At 22.8% G+C, this 20553-nt stretch overlaps 7 protein-coding genes across 15 annotated transcripts; 4 read left to right on the forward strand and 3 right to left on the reverse strand.

The window, feature by feature from the left end:
- Positions 1–163: 163 nt before the first annotated feature.
- On the forward strand, positions 164–2595 carry LOC725686 (CDC42 small effector protein homolog). Its single transcript, XM_001121503.5, has 4 exons — positions 164–435; positions 566–684; positions 950–1232; positions 1323–2595. Exons 3-4 carry the CDS (start codon positions 978–980, stop codon positions 1329–1331), a joined length of 264 nt encoding a protein of 87 aa, XP_001121503.2. The 5' UTR covers positions 164–435; positions 566–684; positions 950–977; the 3' UTR covers positions 1332–2595.
- Positions 2596–3687: 1092 nt separating this feature from the next.
- LOC100577844 lies at positions 3688–7523 on the reverse strand. 3 transcript variants are annotated; one of them, XM_006565533.3, is made up of 6 exons: positions 7389–7523; positions 4905–5064; positions 4578–4756; positions 4365–4424; positions 4186–4289; positions 3688–4099 (listed from the first exon to the last, which is right to left on the reverse strand). In XM_006565533.3, the coding sequence occupies exons 1-6, from the start codon at positions 7419–7421 to the stop codon at positions 3910–3912; spliced, it is 726 nt and encodes a 241-aa protein (XP_006565596.1). In that variant the 5' UTR covers positions 7422–7523; the 3' UTR covers positions 3688–3909. The 3 variants fall into 3 exon arrangements, with proteins under 3 accessions (XP_006565596.1, XP_006565597.1, XP_003250675.2); XM_006565534.3 differs by lacking the exon at positions 7389–7523 and adding an exon at positions 6453–6832 and having other exon boundaries at positions 4190–4289; XM_003250627.4 differs by lacking the exon at positions 7389–7523 and adding an exon at positions 6453–6814.
- Positions 7378–9903, forward strand: LOC725749 (tubulin epsilon and delta complex protein 1). Its single transcript, XM_016914436.2, has 7 exons — positions 7378–7507; positions 7796–7992; positions 8097–8181; positions 8254–8465; positions 8537–8878; positions 8969–9676; positions 9767–9903. The coding sequence occupies exons 2-6, from the start codon at positions 7873–7875 to the stop codon at positions 9308–9310; spliced, it is 1101 nt and encodes a 366-aa protein (XP_016769925.1). The 5' UTR covers positions 7378–7507; positions 7796–7872; the 3' UTR covers positions 9311–9676; positions 9767–9903.
- Positions 9181–10147, reverse strand: LOC102654069 (ninjurin-1). 2 transcript variants are annotated; one of them, XM_026443408.1, is made up of 2 exons: positions 9969–10147; positions 9181–9863 (listed from the first exon to the last, which is right to left on the reverse strand). In XM_026443408.1, exons 1-2 carry the CDS (start codon positions 10081–10083, stop codon positions 9427–9429), a joined length of 552 nt encoding a protein of 183 aa, XP_026299193.1. In that variant the 5' UTR covers positions 10084–10147; the 3' UTR covers positions 9181–9426. The 2 variants fall into 2 exon arrangements, with proteins under 2 accessions (XP_026299193.1, XP_006565594.3); XM_006565531.3 differs by having other exon boundaries at positions 9181–10144.
- A 546-nt stretch (positions 10148–10693) lies between these two features.
- On the reverse strand, positions 10694–16084 carry LOC100577949 (potassium/sodium hyperpolarization-activated cyclic nucleotide-gated channel 2). 5 transcript variants are annotated; one of them, XM_026443405.1, is made up of 12 exons: positions 15997–16084; positions 15436–15553; positions 15045–15283; positions 14768–14983; positions 14526–14688; positions 14309–14442; positions 14049–14236; positions 13785–13990; positions 13408–13617; positions 13056–13326; positions 12340–12425; positions 10694–10904 (listed from the first exon to the last, which is right to left on the reverse strand). In XM_026443405.1, exons 2-11 carry the CDS (start codon positions 15484–15486, stop codon positions 12421–12423), a joined length of 1683 nt encoding a protein of 560 aa, XP_026299190.1. In that variant the 5' UTR covers positions 15487–15553; positions 15997–16084; the 3' UTR covers positions 10694–10904; positions 12340–12420. The 5 variants fall into 5 exon arrangements, with proteins under 5 accessions (XP_026299190.1, XP_016769922.1, XP_016769921.1 ...); XM_016914433.2 differs by having other exon boundaries at positions 10694–10910; XM_016914432.2 differs by having other exon boundaries at positions 10694–10910; positions 15436–15569; positions 15997–16081.
- LOC100578641 lies at positions 12021–12960 on the forward strand. 2 transcript variants are annotated; one of them, XM_026443409.1, is made up of 2 exons: positions 12021–12139; positions 12249–12960. In XM_026443409.1, exon 2 carries the CDS (start codon positions 12278–12280, stop codon positions 12869–12871), a length of 594 nt encoding a protein of 197 aa, XP_026299194.1. In that variant the 5' UTR covers positions 12021–12139; positions 12249–12277; the 3' UTR covers positions 12872–12960. The 2 variants fall into 2 exon arrangements, with proteins under 2 accessions (XP_026299194.1, XP_026299195.1); XM_026443410.1 differs by having other exon boundaries at positions 12048–12139; positions 12255–12960.
- On the forward strand, positions 15703–19075 carry LOC725886 (F-box/LRR-repeat protein 2). The gene is made up of 6 exons (XM_001121680.5): positions 15703–16095; positions 16420–16695; positions 16781–17791; positions 18032–18433; positions 18512–18655; positions 18726–19075. Exons 1-6 carry the CDS (start codon positions 16021–16023, stop codon positions 18951–18953), a joined length of 2136 nt encoding a protein of 711 aa, XP_001121680.2. The 5' UTR covers positions 15703–16020; the 3' UTR covers positions 18954–19075.
- The last annotated feature ends 1478 nt before the right edge of the window (positions 19076–20553 follow it).

Below are 20553 nucleotides of genomic sequence, written 5' to 3' on the forward strand. Positions count from 1 at the left end.
TATTTGTACCAGTTTTTTTTAAAAAGATAATTGTCTAACTGAATACATTCAAAGTAAGCTATTCTTTGTATATTCAATGATCAGAATTTTATAGATCGGTAACGTTCGACAATTTTCGACTTTCTTCGGATTTTCTCGGCTTTTTATAATATATAGTACGTATAATTCGCTATACTGATAACCGTTGATCACGTTGACATTCAGGCTTTTATATTTTACAAATTAAAATTTATTTTGATTGTCATTTAAATTATTAAAAAAAAAACGACTGATTAAATAATTACTGTTCAATTTTCTTCAAAGAATGTCAATGAAACATGGTGAAAAGTGATCGTCTTAAGATTATTTAATGAATTAATTAGGAATAGAAAGAAAACCGCAGATTTATTACTTATATTGTGAAAATTAATTCGAAAGTCTACATCTTGTGAATCGGTATGTCTCATTCCTTTCTTTTTTTTTTTCCATAAAGTTAATTGTTTAATCTCTATAGAGCTTCAATTACCATATATAATATTATATAGTTTATATAGTAAAATGTTCAAATAATTTCGATGTCCTTTAGAGTCATATGTAAACTCATCGATCAAAAGGGAATGTTTATTTTGTTTCATTCTGTCTTTAAGTCTCGAACGGATATCGCAAAGGTTAGACCGATCGACAATACGATTACTTGACGACTTCGTAAGTACGAATATTTTTTATCAATTTCTTTCATTTATTCACATAATAATAGATAATTTATCATTTAATTTATAAAAACTATTTTTTAAACATATTTATAATTTAAAAAATAAAATTTTTTTATTGGATAATTATTTGATTTAAAATTCATTTTATAATTTTGTTTATTTTTACAAACATATGTTATATAAGATTATTAAAATAATAAAAAAGCTAATTTTTAAAATATTCACTTAATAAATTTATATTTTTTAAAATATCTTAGATTTTGAAGTAAACACAATTAAAATATAATGGCGGGTAGTGGAGAACTTTGGGTACAATGTTTTACCTGTTGTTTAATGCAACAAGGACCTAGAACACGTAATGGAAGACAAAGGTCACATCAGAGACTAAGGATAGATCGTAGCATGATAGGAGTACCTACAAATTTTAGGCATACTGGACATATTAGTAGTGGAGATCTTGATATGAGCAGTGCACAATTATCAAATATTCAGGCACAAATGCAAATGAAAGGAGGCTATGATAATGCATATAGTGTTAAGGTACATAATAAGCAAATATCATAATATTATAAGAAAATAAATCATATAAACTCATAAAATTATTTATTCTATAAATTATTTTTATTTTAGGCATGTTGAAAATAATGCATTTTGTTGCAAATTATTCTTTCAAATTAATAATCAAAGGAAATAATTTTATAACAGAAATAAAAAAGATGACACTTATGTTCTCTTCATGAAGATGAACATATATGCAGCTATATCACATTTTCAGAAGATGCTCAAAAAAGATACATTAAATATGTTTAAGAATAAGACAAACAAAAACAAATTCTAAAATTTTTTACTTCTTAATATTAAATAAATATTACATTAAGTTACTTTCATTTGTATAGAAATGATTTTACAACTAAACTAATTTTCTAATTATAAGAGAGCATTTAATTTGCATATTTTTAAAATATTTTCATTAAGACTGGATACTTAATAGAAACAAAAACTGCCATATATACAACTTTTTCCATACATTTTTTTTATAACATTTAAGTTCTTTTCCATTTAAAAAAAAGTCAGTGTTTATTGGTGCAAAATTATAACATAATAACATAATTATTATGTTATATCTTACTTATTTACTTATATATATTTATTTCTTTTTTTGACAAGAACAATATTAACAGTAGTAGATTTACTAATAATATATATTAGATATTCTTATATTTGCAAATGCAAATGTAAGTACTCTGTGTTATTTAGTAGTACTTTTTGTAAAAAGAAAATGAAGAATGTATTTTGCATAGTTCACCTGTGCTGATTAATGGATAAATATTTTTAGCATGTATATGGTGAACATTCATGTTCACAAAGCACGGCCCATTTTTCCTATTTCTGTATTCATCCCTAAATAGGGTATATAAACCTACATTAAGAAATTTTCGGAATGTAGATGTGTCAAAAATTGAGAAACTGATTTATATGTATTTGCCTAGTCTAAAATCATTCTATTAAACTTCATGAATTATGCTAGCTATTGTTTTATAAATGTTGTAATCTCTCAAAAATGGACTTATCTTAGTATGAGATGTAAAGAAAACAAGAAGTTTAGAAGAAATTCTCTGAAGCAAAAAAAATTTTATTTTGAACCAATGTGTAGATATATAAACTAATTCTAAAAAGAAAATAATGATTTAGATATATATATATATATAAAACTTAAATATCATAAACTTTCTATATATTATAAATATTTACTTATGCTTTTGAAATTTGAATGAAAAAAAATTTTAATTCATATTGTATAATGTTGAAACAATTGTAGAAAGTTTTGCTAATAAAGTAATAAATATAATTGTAAGTATTATATTTAATGTGTGTAAGAAGAATAAACTGTATTTTCAAAGTAGATGGTAGTTTAATTTCTTTGCATAGATATAAATATATTTTCTAAATTTTTGAAATAGTAAATAATTTACATTTATGAATGATATATGAATGATTATCTTATTTAATCTTTTTTATATCATATTATTCTAAAAAAATAAGTATATAAGATATAAATAAATATATATAATATACATTATATTATAATTTTTATTTTATGTAAAATATCAGTATAACAAATGATATTCTTAAACTAACAATCACAATATTGATTATTCAATAATTAATATATTACATAAAAGCTCTATTTATAAAATATTTTATAACTGTGAAAAATATACTGTAATTATATATAATTTGAATGAATATTATTGAAGGTATAATTAATAGAATATACTATGAGAAAATTCTATGCAATCAAAAATCATTTATAAAACACATAAAGATAAATTGTATTTGAAAGACATATCATTCATATGCATATATAAACGGATATTTTATTCAAATTAAACTCTAATTTATATTCATTTATATTCATAAAATATTGATGATTAAAGAAACGCTTTATGAATAATTTCATTTTTTTTAAATTCAGATTTATCAGCTTTAAGTTAATCAATATTTCTATGTTTTATATTTTTATATTTTATTAAATTATTTATTACATTACAATTATTAATTACATATTGTGCATACATTCATACATAAAATATATATATACATACATATATGTATATTGTATTAAAAATATATTTTAAAATTTAAAGATCAAAAAATAATTTAATTTTTTTAAGTTCCAATTTTTACATGGTATAAAAATAAGAAAGAAAAATTTATAAGAAAATATGATATTAACTCTATATATAAAAATTATATATGCTATAATGTTGTACTTTAACTTGGAATGCTGTATATTTATAATTTGTTTTTTTTTGTTTATTTGTTATTAATTTATTTTTTTTAATAATGATATATATTGATGACAATTTTAATATGTAATTTGAATATATTTTCATATTTTTATAATTATTAAAAAATCTTTATCAATATTAAAATGAGATTGATTAAAGATTAATTTTTCGCTTGCATTTGCTTATAATATTAATATAAATAATTTTTTTTTTTATAAGTTACTTAACGAACTAATTAAGTATTAGATATCCATAAAAAATTTAAAAATTGATTTTATTCGCGAAACAATTACATTAGAACTGACTATCAAGGACCTATTACTTTATATTAATTGCTTCATTAAAAAATGGTACTTCATCGCGTACTTCATTTGCGCCTTCGACGTGACGATTCACGAACAATAGGTTTAACTTAATTTTGCCTCTCAAATCATTCGTGTATTTGCAGTAAATGTTACATAGCAACAACAACTTGATGGAAATAGGAAAGTGTCTAAAGACACTGAGCCGTTTAACGATACAGACAAAAGTTCTCTTTGAATGAATTTTTGTTTACAAATTGATTTGTAACCTAAAGGAAGATTTCCTATTACGTTACATGTGCTGTCTTGTTTTCTACGAATAAAATACAAAATTTTTATATCATTCTGAAATATATAATTTAAAAAAATTATAAAAAAAAACTCAATTTCAATACTTACTCACATACTTCAACTCGTATACCCTGTTTAAAATTTTCTTGATTCGCAACATATTTCCATTCATTATCTTTGTTCATTGCTGATTTAGGAAATATAACTCGCTCCTTAAATAATAAACAAATATTTGTATCAAATTTTAATTTTATTTTTATAAAAAGAAAATAATTATTTGTACATACATTAGACTGACAAAGAGGGCTGTCGTCCATGAAATCGATCCTCTGTGATATATCAGATAACTAAAAAGATAAAAAAATTTGTACAATAAATTGAAAAAAGCTGATTAATAAATTTAATATTTAAACAAAATATTAAATATAATTTAAATATTAAATTATAAAGTATTAAATAAATATTAAAAAAGATTTAATATAAGAAAAAAAAAGACTTACTATATCTATAGCAGCCAAATATTTAATACTTTCGTTTCTTTGAATCGCAGTATTTACAACATCTTCAGGATAAGAATCTACTTTTTCGCAAAAAGTAGATCCTCTACAAGAAGGTATTTTTTTTTGATCTTCAGGAAAAACAATTTGTGCATCTGATAACATGCTTTCCCATGATAATCCTAATAAAATATTGAAAATCAATTTTAAAATTATTAGAAATAAAACGTAATTTATGATTAATTATTGAAAAATTATTTTATTGAAACATGTTGTTTCTGACTGATACTTCAAAAGCATTATTTATATATAACTGTTTACAATTCATACTTTCTCTTTCTTGATTTCTTGACAAAATTTTAAATGATGCATTACTATTTTCATAATTTGAAGTATATCTTTCTATTCTTCTTCCTTTTTTATTTTCAGAATCAATTTTTGTATTATTTTGATAATTTTGATGGGGATATGCACAAATATTTTGGCTCATCTATAAAAAGTAAAAACCAAATAAATAAATAAATAAACAATTTTTATGAATTGTATATTTTTAGAAATACTAAAGTTTTATTATTTTTGCGAAGAGTTATCAATTTTTATTTATATTTATTTTTTATTTTATTTATTTTTATTAAGTTAAAAAAATTAAATTTTTCTCTCATATATTATTTTATCTATTGTTTTTATTATTATTATTTGTTTCTTATTGATAAATATTATATTATTCAAACTTCTAATAAGAATAAATGTATAATATTTAGCGATATTTTTTAATTGATTTAAATACGAAACTAATATATTTTTATTTATTATATTATATATTATTGTATATTTAAATAAAAAAACAATATAAATGTTTATCAACAAAATAATATGCTAGAAGTGCAGAATTAATATAAACATAAAGACAATCTATATGAAAAAAAAATACAATCATATAAACCAATGGCAAAAGAATTTTCAATGATAACGAAGTCATCGCAAAACATTTATTACATACACAATATTAATCGCTTATTCTATCTAAAAGTTGTATTATTTTTTATTTCAATTATTTCTATATAAATGTTAAAAAATGTAATAATTTATTATCTTTAAAAAAAATAGAAATATATTTTTATTATATCATATAAAATATTATCGTATTCTAAGAATTATAAATATCGTATTGAAATGATATTGAATATTTATGAGAAATACACACAATATCTTTCATTCTTTCCTCTAATTGTTAATCTTTAAATATAAAACAAAAAAAAATTGAAAATAAAAAAGTTGAATCGAAAATTAATTTCATTTGTTTCTTTTATTATTTATATGCATCAAACTGTGACAAAATATTAACATAATCTATTTAATTTAAAATAAATTTAGTCTGACTACTAATATTCTATTACACGACGATAACAAATCTCAGATTACGTAAATATAATGGACCGTACGTTAATTTTAGATGTTTTGTAATATTTTCTATGTTTAAAAAATATAAAATTTTCTATTAATACAAAAGTTTTTATTGATTCTAATTTATATTACATTATGATTTTTTAAATAATTCTTTTTTTTCTCGATATTGCAGATGAATTGTTCAATCATAATGCAATTAAATTTCATTAATAATAGATACAATAGATATAATATATATGTACATGAAGTATCAGAAATGAAAATTTGTTCTTTGTAAAATTGATTTAATGATATTCTAAACGAATAATGGCAAAATATATGTAAATAATAATCTTTATTTTAAAATCTTTATTTTATTTTAAGTAATCAGATTATTCATAGTTTTTAATTGATATTACACTATGTTACAAAACTATTAATAATATATATATATATATATATATATATCTATAAAAAATATTGTTTTCTTACCAGTTCTATCAAAAAACAAAGTTCAATAAGTGCAAAAATCAGACCACTGTATCTTTGTTCAATATTTTTGTATTTAAAAATCATCTTGTTATTTTTAATACACAAAAAATCGCAAAATTCACTGTTTTTAATTAAAAATTTAAAAAACAATATAAATAATTATCACTTGTTTAAATTAATTTATTATATACTTTTTTTTTTTTAGTTAATTGAATTCTAAAGAAACAAATTCTCTTCGAGCACTCGAATCATCACAACGATCCTACGCGTTCAACTGACCGCACGCGATTGACTTGTTCCGTTGTTCCACCAGAAAACTTTATGTATACCAGGTGGAGTTCTCGTCACTCTAACGGCTTATAATCTTTAGCTTTAATGGCTTAAGAAATGGAGTGACTTCTACATATATATATATATTATTCATACAATAATAATATGATATATAAAATATATAAATTATAATAAAATTCGTTTTATTATATTGATAATTAATTAACTATTAATAAAAATTAAATAAAATTATGATTCGTTTTAAAGTTTACTTTCATTTACATTTTTATACATTGAATCAATATTTTTTTATTTATATTATATTATTATAATTATATTATATTTAAATATAATATTTTTTGTTTTTTTTTATAAATCACTCACAATAAAAATATTTATTTCTTTTTAAATTTTAATATTAATTTAAAAATTTTTATTATTTATTATACGAAAATTAATATAAAATTTATTTATAGATTATCGTATTATTTATAAAATATAATTTAAATTATATTATACTATTTTATATTTTTAATTTATATTTATATAAATTTATTATTGAAAACTAAACAAATACTTTCTATCTATATGTCTATACAGGTAGTTTATAGAAATAGATTGACTAAAATAATTTCTTTAATTTAAAAGAAAATGCTGGATTTTGACCTGAACAGAAATCTTCATTGTTATTATTGTCATTTGTGTAATTATATACTTAAATAATAAAATCGGCAGATATTGTTAGAGCCGAACTTTCTAGGAAAGTTCAGGTAGTCCAGTTTCAGGTATCCTATTGAATAGTGACCGTTTTCTTTGTCTCTGAAAAATTTTAATGTCCATTGGTTTTATAATTTAAATAGTACTATTTCGAAGAATAGTAATAAATATTTAAATATATAAATTTAAATGTTAAAGAATTCTTATATATATCTTATATATATCTTATAAACTTAATTGTATAATTTTAAGTAACATTAAATTTCTATACTAAATAATTTTTATTGATGATAAATTTATTTGAAAATTAAATCAGTTGATTAATTCCTCCAATAATTTATTTATTAATTTGACAGCATATAATTTAAAAAAAACGCTAATGAAATCAAATAAATTGAATTTGTGTGTGTGATATTCGATTTAAAACACAATAATGTCCGATATAAAAAGTGTTTTATCTCTATTATGTCAGCATTTAAATTTGTCAATTAATGTTATGATGAAACCTGAGTATTTTAGACAAGCAAAATTCAATGGCATGGATGAAAATATCGTGAGTGTTACGTACAATATCGCATAACCTTTATATAATATAAATTTATATTTTAAAATATTTATAAAATAACTATTTTTAACTTACAATTTTTTTTGTATTAGGATAAAATATTTTGGAAAATATTAAATGTTTTAAGTTATTATGCTGTGAAAGAGAAACAAATTGAAACTAATTTTGAACAATATGGTAAATTTTATTGATATTTTAAATCTGTTTATTAAATATTAAAAGATATTTAATAAATTAATCTTATTTTAGATACAATATGGGCTACTAAATTATATTTTGCATATTTACAATATCCAGCAATAGAGTTTTACACTCTAACTGAACAAAATAAAAATAGCAGAGCATTATTATTAGCATTTGCATGGCTCCTTGGAACACAAAATATTTTGAATATTATCATTCAGATAAATCTTTCTAATAGCATATTAGCAAGAGAATTTTCATACTCAAATAACTTAGAAGTAATTAACTTTAAATATAAATGAAACAAAAGTAGCAATTAAAAAATATATATAATTTATTTATCTTTTAGAAAAAAGAAACAGAATGTTATATACCAGAATCGATCATTGCACAAATTAACAATGTATTATATTTAAATGGTAGAGTAAATTATAATATAAAAGAGATATCTGAATTGATTTCTGAGAGGACTAAATTAGTAAGTAAAATTCATGCTGCAAGCAACAAAATTTGTGGACTGCCACATCTAAGTGTATCGGAAGCAGCACTAATAAAACGTATTTCAACAATTAATAAAGATGTTCTATCTAATGAAGATAAAAAACATATAAAAGAATTATCCACTATTGCTAATTTATTAAATATACATATGAAATGGATGAAGAAAGAACATATATTTTTTGAATGGATGGTAAGTAACAGAAATGTTATTAATATTAATATAATATTCAAATATCTCATTTTATAAAATATAATAAAATAATGATAATAAAAATTACAGATAACAGTAATACAAGAACACAATAAATTACAAAATGTCAATTTAGAAGATATGGATTGGAATGAAGTTTCGAAGTTCATTTCCTTATTATGTTGTATAATTCAAGAAAAATTAGAAACATTATCATCTAAAGAGAAATCTATGAATTCTCTAGACTGTGAACGTAAATGCATTTCGCGTTTATTAAAAGTTCAAGATAATAATACAGAAATAGAAAGATGGTTAATGGAAATTTCTACCGAATTGAATGAAAAGACAGAAAATATAACTAAAAAAAAAGAGAAACTTTTTAAGAAACTGGAAAAAATTTTACAATCAATCCCCTATTGTGTGCAAGTTTAATAGTAAAATAAAAGTCCATACCTTCTTTTATGACTATTTATGACTATAAGTATATTATTTAAAATATAAAATGTCATAATTCCTCATTTCATAACAACATTATTTTAGTAATAATTTTAAGTTTGTATAGGTACTGTCGACACTTGATCAACAACACCAAATGACGAGATGAAAACATTGAAAATTGTCACTAAGAATATACCAATCACTGTCCAATTATTAGTCCGGTCAGCTTTACACATTTGAGCATCATCTTTAATATTATACCTGCTATTCCATATCAATCCTATTCCTACTGCAATTTGTAACAATAAACTGGAACCTATTAATACCAATGAAGGATAATAATATTGATGACCCCCATCGGTTTGTAAAACATAACGTAATTGATTCGCATTGGCAGACAAAAGAGCCAAATCCATCATCCCTTGAGCAAGCGTCTTTTTGTGTTGATAGATATTCACGTCAGGTATCGGTTGAAGAGGTGATCGCGAAAAAAATGGAGTTCTTGGATTTTCTGATATTCCCGGTTCACTTGATAAAAGACCACTATCTGTACCTCGATAATCAAATATAGGAGGATTAGTAGCTAATTTATGATTGTTGATTTCTGGACCAGTCGGTCGTGGATTATTCGTATTGTCAGTTTCAATCATACCAGAACGTACTCCAGCAGTCATTTCCAATGATTTAGAAGCTAATGATTCTGGTATTTCATCACCAATTTCATCCATGTAAATAATTTCATCATTTTTATCGTTTCGATGAGCCATAATTTAATTAATTCCAAATTCTTATTTTAAATAATATTATAAATTTAATTAACCATTATCTATATTTTCAATATTTTTCAGATAACAGTAAGTATAACGAAAGACATATTTTGAAAATAATCTCTTGTACACATGTAAGTTTCATAAAAAATTTTTTTTTTTGCTTTCTTTTTGTTCATTCCTTTAATATGTAGAAAGAAAAATTTTATATTATCCACTTTTATTAAATCTTAACACCATGAATCTTAACAATACACCACGTTTTTCATATTTTATATATTTCTTTGTACTTTTTATATCATAATTATATTTTACGATTAACAATAACGTTTAATCGAAACCGATTTACTTGACTGAAAGGTTTTAATAGAATGCACTGCATTTATTCAATAAGAATTAGATGATTCATGAAAACGTCACGTTTCTCTTGGATTTACCATTTATCTACATTTGTTGAAATTAATCAGTAATTTAGTAACACAATAGTAATATTTTTTTACACTATGTCAATCCACTTTGTTACAAATAAAAAAAAAGTAAAAATCACTTTCTTTTTCAAAATCTTTATTTAATATTCTTTTACAAAATCTATTGTGAATTCCTTATATACTTAATATTTCATTTTCACAAGTTTTTATTAGTATGTTTATCATTTAATTTAATAAAAATAGTAAAAAGAAAAGATTTACATATTATGTGCAACTACCATGCGTTCAGAAATATTTAAAGACGCGCTCTAATATTTTATGTCAAGGTTTTCGCAGTAGAAGGGGAATGGCATTGTTCCAATGAGATGATCGATATGTAACTATAAATAATATGTAAATCTGCAAAATCAAAAAAACAAGATTATTAACAAAATCAAAACAAATCTTTTCAAACAATAATATAAATTTTATTTTTTTCAGTTCTCAATAAATATTATTTAAAAAAATGTACATAAAAAAAAATTCGTAGATCTTTATCTTCATTTATAATTTTATTCGTAATATTTGATATACTTAGAAATAAACGGTAAAGTTTCAAATCTGTAATCCTGAATAATATTAAATTCTAAGAAAATTATATTATAAAACCGGTTCATCATATTTCCTCAAAATCATTGGTGATTCCAGATGCGAAGTGTAATGAATCTATTACAAACACATCCATGTTCATGATATAACAATGTGAAAAATTGTAGATAGTAATAGTATTGCAGGAAGTTTTCCGAATGCTATTATTATATATTTATAATCCAAGATATTTTATTTTGTCATTTGAAAACAATTTGAATATACGATCTTTATTCTAAGAAGTGATATAGTTAGATTGTTAAGACATTCTAAGTTTAAAATAGTTAAATAATTTCATGTCTAGAGATCGTAATTAGATAATAAAGTTGAATAATTTGTTTATCGTAAAATATCTTCGATTTAAAGATTCATTTTCAAGATATTTATAATTCTGATATTATTTGCGCCAAAACTGATTCTTTATATATAACTATATCTTGGTTATTGAGCTATTCCGTTGTCAAGCAAACAATCATTCTCGTTAATTTTAAGATTGGATGTAGCATTCTTAGTTATCGAGTTGAATTAAACGTATAATATTTATAATCATAAATGTAAAATTTGTAATAAACTTTTTCCAATATTATTATTATTTTTATCATCTATTAGAGTTAAATTTTTTTTTAAAAAGTTAACAGCTGTTCGTATTTTCTACGGACTTTAATTTATCTACAAAGAATATAAAGAAATGAAGACTGATAAATATGAAGACTCAAAAATGTTGCACTCATTGCCCGGGAAAATTAGTTCATCCAGAAAGCAACGAATCCCACGAATGCTGTCAACCACGATATATTTCGGGAAATTTAAGAATATCTTCTTTGAATAAACATATGCCAGAGTGCTTTGGAAAAAAAGAAGTCAAGGAAGATGTTTCAAAACCACTATCACAGAATCGACCAACTTGTTATGATCAATTTGCTATAGCAAAGAAGCTTCATGCAGAGAATTTAGAACACCAACCTCTTCCCGATAAAGTCGATGATTCTGTCTTCAAGAACGTAAGACTAAAGGAATCTTCTGATAAAGTTTTATCGAAAAAATATTGTGATTATTGTAAACAAGAATTTAAAAATCATTGTACGAATGCAAATAAACATTATAGACCAGTTTTAGGTTGTAAAGAGCCCAAAACAAAAATGGATTTAGCCATTTGTTGGGAAACTCCAATAAATCCGATTTACGAAACACCTAAACCTACCCATATTGATGGTTCAGAAGGTGGAGTCGCGCCAGCCATATTTACTCTTGTTCAGCATAGTTCTACTTCCAAAGCTTCCGTTCATTCTGAAACAGTAAAGAACGAGAAAAGTTCTACATCCTACCAAGATCAATGCAAATTACAAGATTCAAATTATTGTTACAAAAATAAAGAAGAAAATAGTAAAAATGTAAAATGTTATGATTGTACTTGCAAGGATTCGAATATATTGAAGAAGAATAAAATTGAAGAACAACCAAAAAAAGAAACGTTTAGGAAATGTATTGCCTGTAATATGAAAAATATTGATCCTAGATTGATTAGATCTGCTGTTGGATTAACATTGGGTACTGAAAATAATCAAAAAGATGAAAGTAAATTAACAATACCAAGACCAAAAACTTCTTTGGTTCCTCCCTTTAATATTGTTAATAGATATAGAGATGGTGAATTTCCAGAACATTGGAGACTTATGTCAGTTTATCAACAATCATATAAGAATCCATACAGACGGAAAATTTATCACAGTTAGATTTTAAATTGTAAAATAATAGATTGTTAGAATTATAACAAATATTTTATTTTAAATCTTAATTTAATTCAAATTTTAATTTTTCAACCATTTAATGAATATTAAATTTTTAAAGTATATTATTTTAAATTTATAATTTATAATTTAAAATTTAAATTTTTTTTTAAAATTTATAATTTCTTACGTTGTATAGTACTTATATTAACATATTGTGGCATGAAAACAAGTTCTAAATTCTCTGGATCTATAAGAAGACTTTGATTCAAATTTTCAAGAGCAATATTTTGCAAACGGTTTAAGAGATCAGGATATGGTGCTATAAATCTCCGAAAATCTCGGCGATATAACACATATATTTCACAAGTTTCCACCGCAATTATAGTTGCTATTCTATGCTCGGTATCCATTACCAAAGCAATTTCACCGAAATAACTTTCATCTTCCAAATGACAAATCTTTATATTTTATGAAAAAGAAAATATATTTTTTATTTTTCATGAAAAAAAAATCGATGAAACTATGATAATAATACATACTTCTTTTCCTGCAGAATTGTAAACCGCTACTGTTCCAGAAGAAATGAAATACAAAGCTTCGCCACGGGTGCCAGCTTTAACTATTTCATCACCAGCTATATAAATTTCGGATTGTAACGCACTTGTTAATTGTATTATTATATTTTTTGGTAGATGCTTAAATAATTCTACGTTTTGAAGGAATTTTAAATAATTATGCAAAATGATTTCCTAGAATGAAGATTTTCATTATTAAAAACATAAATGATAATGTTTTGTTATCTATCCTAGATAAAAAATTATTAGTTTCTTATATTTCATGTAATTATATATTAAAGAAGCTAATAATTTCAAATAATTGCATTTTCTATTGTAATTATAAGAAAAGTTAAATAAACCTCCCGCAAGTAAGGTGAAACTTCCTCTAAGATTTTCTGATTTCTTTCGAAAGCTTTTTTATTGCGATAATGATAAAATGTTAATAAACGAAGTTGTAAAGAAGATGGAAGCTCTTTGTATCGCATATATTCTAACAACTGTGCGATTAGCTTCAAATTATATTTAATTGTTATATGAAACGTTGTTATTAATTGCGAGAATTGCGCTATAAAAAAGATAATTACTATTTGTAACGATAGTATACAATAAAAAGATATACTTACTTAATAAAAATATGGCACCAAAACATCCAATTATCATTAAGATCATATTTAATATAATATCTTCTTTCGTTTTCATATTTAAAAAATGGCAAGAACGAGAAAAGGCAATAAGCGAACGATGCAAGCACACTAGATATTTCTTTGCTATTGTTTCCTTTGTTTGAAAATATGATGAATTGATCCAAGACCTGAATATAAATTTAGAATTCATTATTGAAGAAATAAATATAATAGAATGCATGATTAAATAAAATACTAACTCATTACTTAAAGTGCCTAAAACATATACAGATAGGGGAACATAATATTCTAGACAAGCAGCCCAGTGAATACATATTATAATAACCACGCACGTTTGCAAAATTTTATGCAATTGAAAATATATTTTGTATACCTAAAATCATAAAAATATTCAAAATATTTGCAATTATTTTATAATTTTGTCATAATTTTATAATCAATGTAAAAATAACTAACGTCGCGAAGTCTTTTAGAACAAGCAAGAATATTGCGAATTCTTAATAATTTCATCATATTTAATGTAGCACAGTACCATATTGAATTAGGTATAATAAAAATGAAAATTCCTATTGGTAATATGGGCAAAAAATCTATTAGAAAATAACTTTGCAAATATTTCCTGCATAAAAATAAAAATATCGATTATTGATAATTTATAATATCGTTCTATCAAAATCATCATTTAATGATTAAAGTACCGTGCTACAATCATAGGATCAAGAACAGTAAGCTTCGTTTGATTATCATAATAACCCGTGAAGAACCACATAATAATGTCACATAAAAATACTATATTTATTATATCGTTAATCACAAAATAGCTAAAGAGTTCATCAAAATAAAATGTGATGATTATTGGAGTGATCAGAAGAGCCACAAATGTGAATATAATCATTATTGAATCCCAAACAATTCTATAAAAATTAGAATAGTTTAATTATAAAAATAATTGAAAGGATATATTTTAAAATCAACCTGAATGAACTAAAAGGATGTATCATGTAAGGATGTGATTTGAGGTGTCTCGAAATTTCATAATTAACTGCAGTTGTACTTTTGACACACCAACGAGTTAAAGGATGCTTTTTATGTAAAACACGTTGTCTCATAAACCAACGACTCAATTTATCCAAAATCCGATTTCCTTTTCTGATAGCCATTATCTCATCTTCTTCTTTCGGTTGTTCACATTTATGCTTTGTAACTGGAACGTGCTACATAATATAAAATTAAATTGATTTTTTACTGAATTCAAAAAATAAATATTTAGATTTTAAATATTTTTATTATAATATTGATAAAACTATAATGAATAACTAAATATCATAAAATTATACAAATTTCATTAAATACAGTTTCAATTTACCTCCAAAATTGGCACTTCCGTAAAATGGGGGACAAAAGCCATTAAATCCATCCAGCTGATTTGTTGTTTTGACAGATCAGCTGATCAGTAGATATAAGTTGTCGAAGAGAAATGATTTCTATATATATATATTTCTATATATATACAAATTATTTATTGATTAAAACTAATCAATGGTTGTATAAAAAAAATTATTTTTTTTAAATATTCACATATGTTCAGAAATTATCAGAATATATATACATTTATAAAAATAAATACAAAAATATTGTTTACTTGTAATTAAGTTTTGATGAATCAAACGGAATAATGATAGTATCGAAGTAAGAATATTAAAAATGAAATATAATTAATCAGTTTTATGATAAATATTATGTATTACATAGCAAATCAGAACTATTATATTTATAGCGTGATTTTAATATGAGCGAAAAGCACGTGACTATCGTAAAACAACTGTAATACATTTGAGCAATGATTTTATTGTTATACGAATATTTAGTGTAAAATCATAAATTAATATCTTCATAAGTATACTATTCATTGGAACGAAATACTTACGATTTTTTATTAACAATTTTTATTATGGCGATCATGTCTGACGGCAAAACTCGTATGAGTAATATGTCAGATATGGATAATTTTCAATTGCCTATAGATGTAAGTCTTTATTATCTACATTTAATTTGAATCTTATTTTTATTTAAATCATTTTTTCATTTATATTTTTTTCTTTACATAAATACATAAATTTTCACAAAATAAATGTGAAATGATTATAACCTAATTGAAAATATTTATTTAAAAAAATAATTATTAACAATTATAATTTAATTTAATTTAATAAAAATTTAAATAAAGTTTTTGTGATAATAACAATATATTTTGTGGAGAATAATTTCAAATTATTTCATATATTTATTCCTTTCAGGTAAATATAAATTATATGTATTTTTATTGATTAAGTCTATTTTTTAATTTTAGGTAATTATACATATACTATCATATTTGTCTACATCTGATAGAATGTCAGCAGGATTAGTTAATCAAACATGGCATGAAGCATCTCTTGCCATGAAATTTTTGGATCAAGAAGAATTAGTACTTGGTCGACCACATGCAGATAATTTAAATGAAGTGATAGAACTTCTACAACATTCTACAAGACCATTTTATCACTTTGTTTTTAGAGAAGTAGAATTAAAAAGGAATATGCCTATTTGGGATCAATATGGACCTCATATGAAAAGTCTAGTATTGGTAAAATTAATTTAATTATTAATATTATTATATTAAAATATATATGGAAATTATTTTTAATTTTATAATTATTATTAATTTTCAGTTATGTTGTGATTTAAGTGAAAAAACACTTGTAGAAATTTTTAAATGCTGTAAGTCTTTAAAAATATTACGCATTAATGCTTGTAGAGAATGTCTAATGTCTGGTAGGCTTCTAGAAGATGAGAATGATATAAAAGAACTCTCAGAAACATTTAAAAATGTCCAAGAACTTAGTCTTGGTTATAATCGTTTTCTAAGTGATGCTCTTTTTAATAGACTAGTTGCTATTTGTCCAAATTTGGAATCTTTAAGCCTCATAGGGTGTCAAATATCTTTCCATTATGGATTGTATAAAAAATTTTACCCTCAAAATATCAGTTTTTCTGAAGCTTCAAAATCAATTTTAACTTTTTTAAATACATTACAATATCTTAAGCAACAAGCACATAAATTAAAACATTTAAATTTTGGTTATACTTTGATTGATGGAAATGCTTTAGCTACTTTATCAGCTTTACAAGATCTAAAATTGGAATCTTTGATGTTACAAAGTTGTTATCAATTAACTATAGAAGGCATTAAAGGATTAACACAATACCAAACATATTTGAAAATTCTTGATATCAGTTTCTGCGTACGTATCACAGATGCTAGTTTACTTTGCATTTGTAAAAACTTAACAAAATTGGAAACGCTCAGAATAAAACGATGTCGTGCTGTAACTGATATTGGTATAAAATATATTAAATTATTAAAAAATTTACAAGAACTCGATATTTCGGAAGATGAATTACTTACCGGTGATTGTATTACTCATGGTCTTTGTTCTGGTTATAATATAGATGACAATAATATAGGACAAAACGTTGATTCTGAAAATATTAATTTTACTTCATCAGAAAAAAATGATCTCATAGAAGAAACAACAAGAAAAGAGAATATGCGAGTATTATCAGCAAATGCTTTGCATCTTCATGAAGAATCAGTTGAATGCATAACCAAATCTTTCCCTAATTTAAGACAACTTGAACTTAGTTATTGTTTTAACGGTGTTACTGATAAAACAATACAGGTATGTGAAAGTCATTTTATTATTATTATTTTATATTAATATTATATGCATTTCATGAAAAGGATGTTATTTGTAAAAAACGAAAAATATGATAAAATGATAGATTTTTTAATAGATTTTATGCTGATTATTTTCCTGAACTTTCAGGAATTACTAAAACTTAAGAGAGTCGCTGTAAATCATAAATTTTTGTACCAGCGATGATGCTCATGCATATAAAAGTAAGTTTATCTTTTATAGATGATATTCAAGGAGCTTGTACATTTACAAACATTAAAAATAAGCCATTGTGATGAGGTCAGTGACGCTGGCTTAACGGGTATGGGTACTGGTAACCATGAATATGTCGAAAAAATACAAGTTGTACATAAACCAGAATTTACAGAATCTAGACTTAGAATCAGTTTGCGTTCAAAAGCTGAAGAAGAAATAGTACGCGACGCTGATCGAAAACGAGAAATTATGCATCTTTGTGAAAATGTATTTCAACCATTAAATCCATTTTCTGGCTTCTCTTTAATCAGGCTCAAATGCCTCCAAGAACTCGACCTTTCTGGTTGTAATAGAATTACTGATGTCAGTTTAAAACATGCATTCGCTTTTCCAGAATTAAAAATCTTAAATTTAAGTCAATGCCAACAGGTGCGTGTTAAATAATTCAAATAATGTATAAAAAAAAACATAATATATAATTTATTATCATACTATTTTTTACTATAGATTACACATATTGGATTGGATTATTTATCGAAAAATAATCCAGCCATCGAATATTTAAATTTAAATCGGTGTTATAATATATCGGATATTGGTATATCATATCTTGCACAAAGATTGCATAGATTGAAGCGACTTCTCATCCAGGTACTTTTATAATTAAAAATTAATTGTTATATTTTTAATACAAGAATGTAATATTGATCTTTTTTTACAGGGATGTTCGCAACTCACGGATCACACACTTGATTCTATTAAATTGTATTGCAAAAGTTTACATTATTTAGATACACGTTATTGTCGGGGAATGTCAGTGGCAGGTCTTCAGAGCTTATCACATTTATTATATGTAGATTGGCATAAACATACAGATGTTGTATCTACGGAAAATGAAATATTACCACCACCAGCTCCACCTTTACCATCATTACCATCTTTACCATAGAGACGGCTTCAATATTTTCTTTCGCATTTTAAGGACAGGGTAAGGGAAAATTGAAGTATTATTTTAAAAGCTGACTGTAATTTATGTGATAGATTTAATTCAATAGAAAATTTTTTATTCAATGTTTGCATAAATATTAATTGATGTTTGACATTGTATGTATTTCACATATTTTAAAATATTTGCATAGAAATTTTAAATTCTGTACATATAGAATATATATAATATGAAAAAATTTTGGTATGTATCATATTAAATATTTAACAACGATTGTAAAACTTTTAAAAAAATTTGTATAGGATTTTAAAAAAAACAGTTTAAATATATATTGCAAAAAGAGAATATTTATTAAGTATTTAACATAAAATTTAAGCTAATTAAATGAGCATATTTATAGAATATTAAATGATAATATAATTTTAACTAAGTGCAATAAATCAGCCAAAATATAACTTATAGAATATAACTTTTCATTAATTTTTAAATAGATAATAATTGAAAATAATATTACTTAAATTATTATTAATTAATTTAGAATTTTGTAACAAATTTTATTTTGTTTTATAATACAATGTAACAGATGAACAATTATTATTTATAATAATTACTATATAGAAATGATAAAAATAATATTTATGTACAAAATTTTATATGCAAGTTGAGAATTCATTTGTATTTTTTGATATTTATTTAGATATTGTCAAAAATCACAAGAATTCTTAACTTAAAAATTTTTATTAAATCAAAAGATTTAAGAAAGTTTAAATTAAATTTAAATTTGAATAGATAATAATTGTAATTTAAAAAATAGCAAATATTTTTAAATAAATTTTTATATATAAATTAATATTTATAGTACAAAATAATAGTTATTGTACTAAAATTTAACTCATAATAGATATTTTAATTATTATATTATACTATACTATACTATAAATCGAATATTTAAATCGAAATATTTTTGTCAAAATACTGCCATTAAAAAAATTATAAAATAAACATAAATATAATTTAATTAATATAATATAGTTTCTATACTATTTTATTGAATAGATATTAGTATATAATAAAATAATATTTTATTCAAATATAGAAAATTATATTTTTCTCAGCAATTAATCAAGATATTATTTGAATAAGTGCAATATTCAATTAATTAATTTACACAAAGATGAATAATTCTAAATAATATAAAATTTGTTCAAAGTTTTTTGAATATTATGATATGCTGCTCTGCATAATTTATGTGACATATTTATATAAGGATAAATTGTTCAATCTAGGATAATAAAATTATGTAAACAATGATCTAAATTTTATTTTAAAACAAATTTAACATTATTTTTAAAAATTTATTTGTATTGAATAAAGTAACTTCGATTAAAATTGTAATTTTTAAAGAGTTATTCTTCTAATTGATTATTATTGATTTTTTAAACATATATATTTATTTCGTAATAACATCAGTTGAGGCAGCAAAAAAATGTCAATTTTCGTATATAGCAAAAATAAGAGCATAATATTAAGTATTCACAAGATAAATGTAGATGAATGAAAATTACGAATTTTTTTTCTCAATATTTTCCTTCCCATATTTAGA

This window comes from Apis mellifera, linkage group LG10 (assembly GCF_003254395.2).
Source record: "Apis mellifera strain DH4 linkage group LG10, Amel_HAv3.1, whole genome shotgun sequence".
Lineage (NCBI taxonomy): Eukaryota > Metazoa > Arthropoda > Insecta > Hymenoptera > Apidae > Apis > Apis mellifera.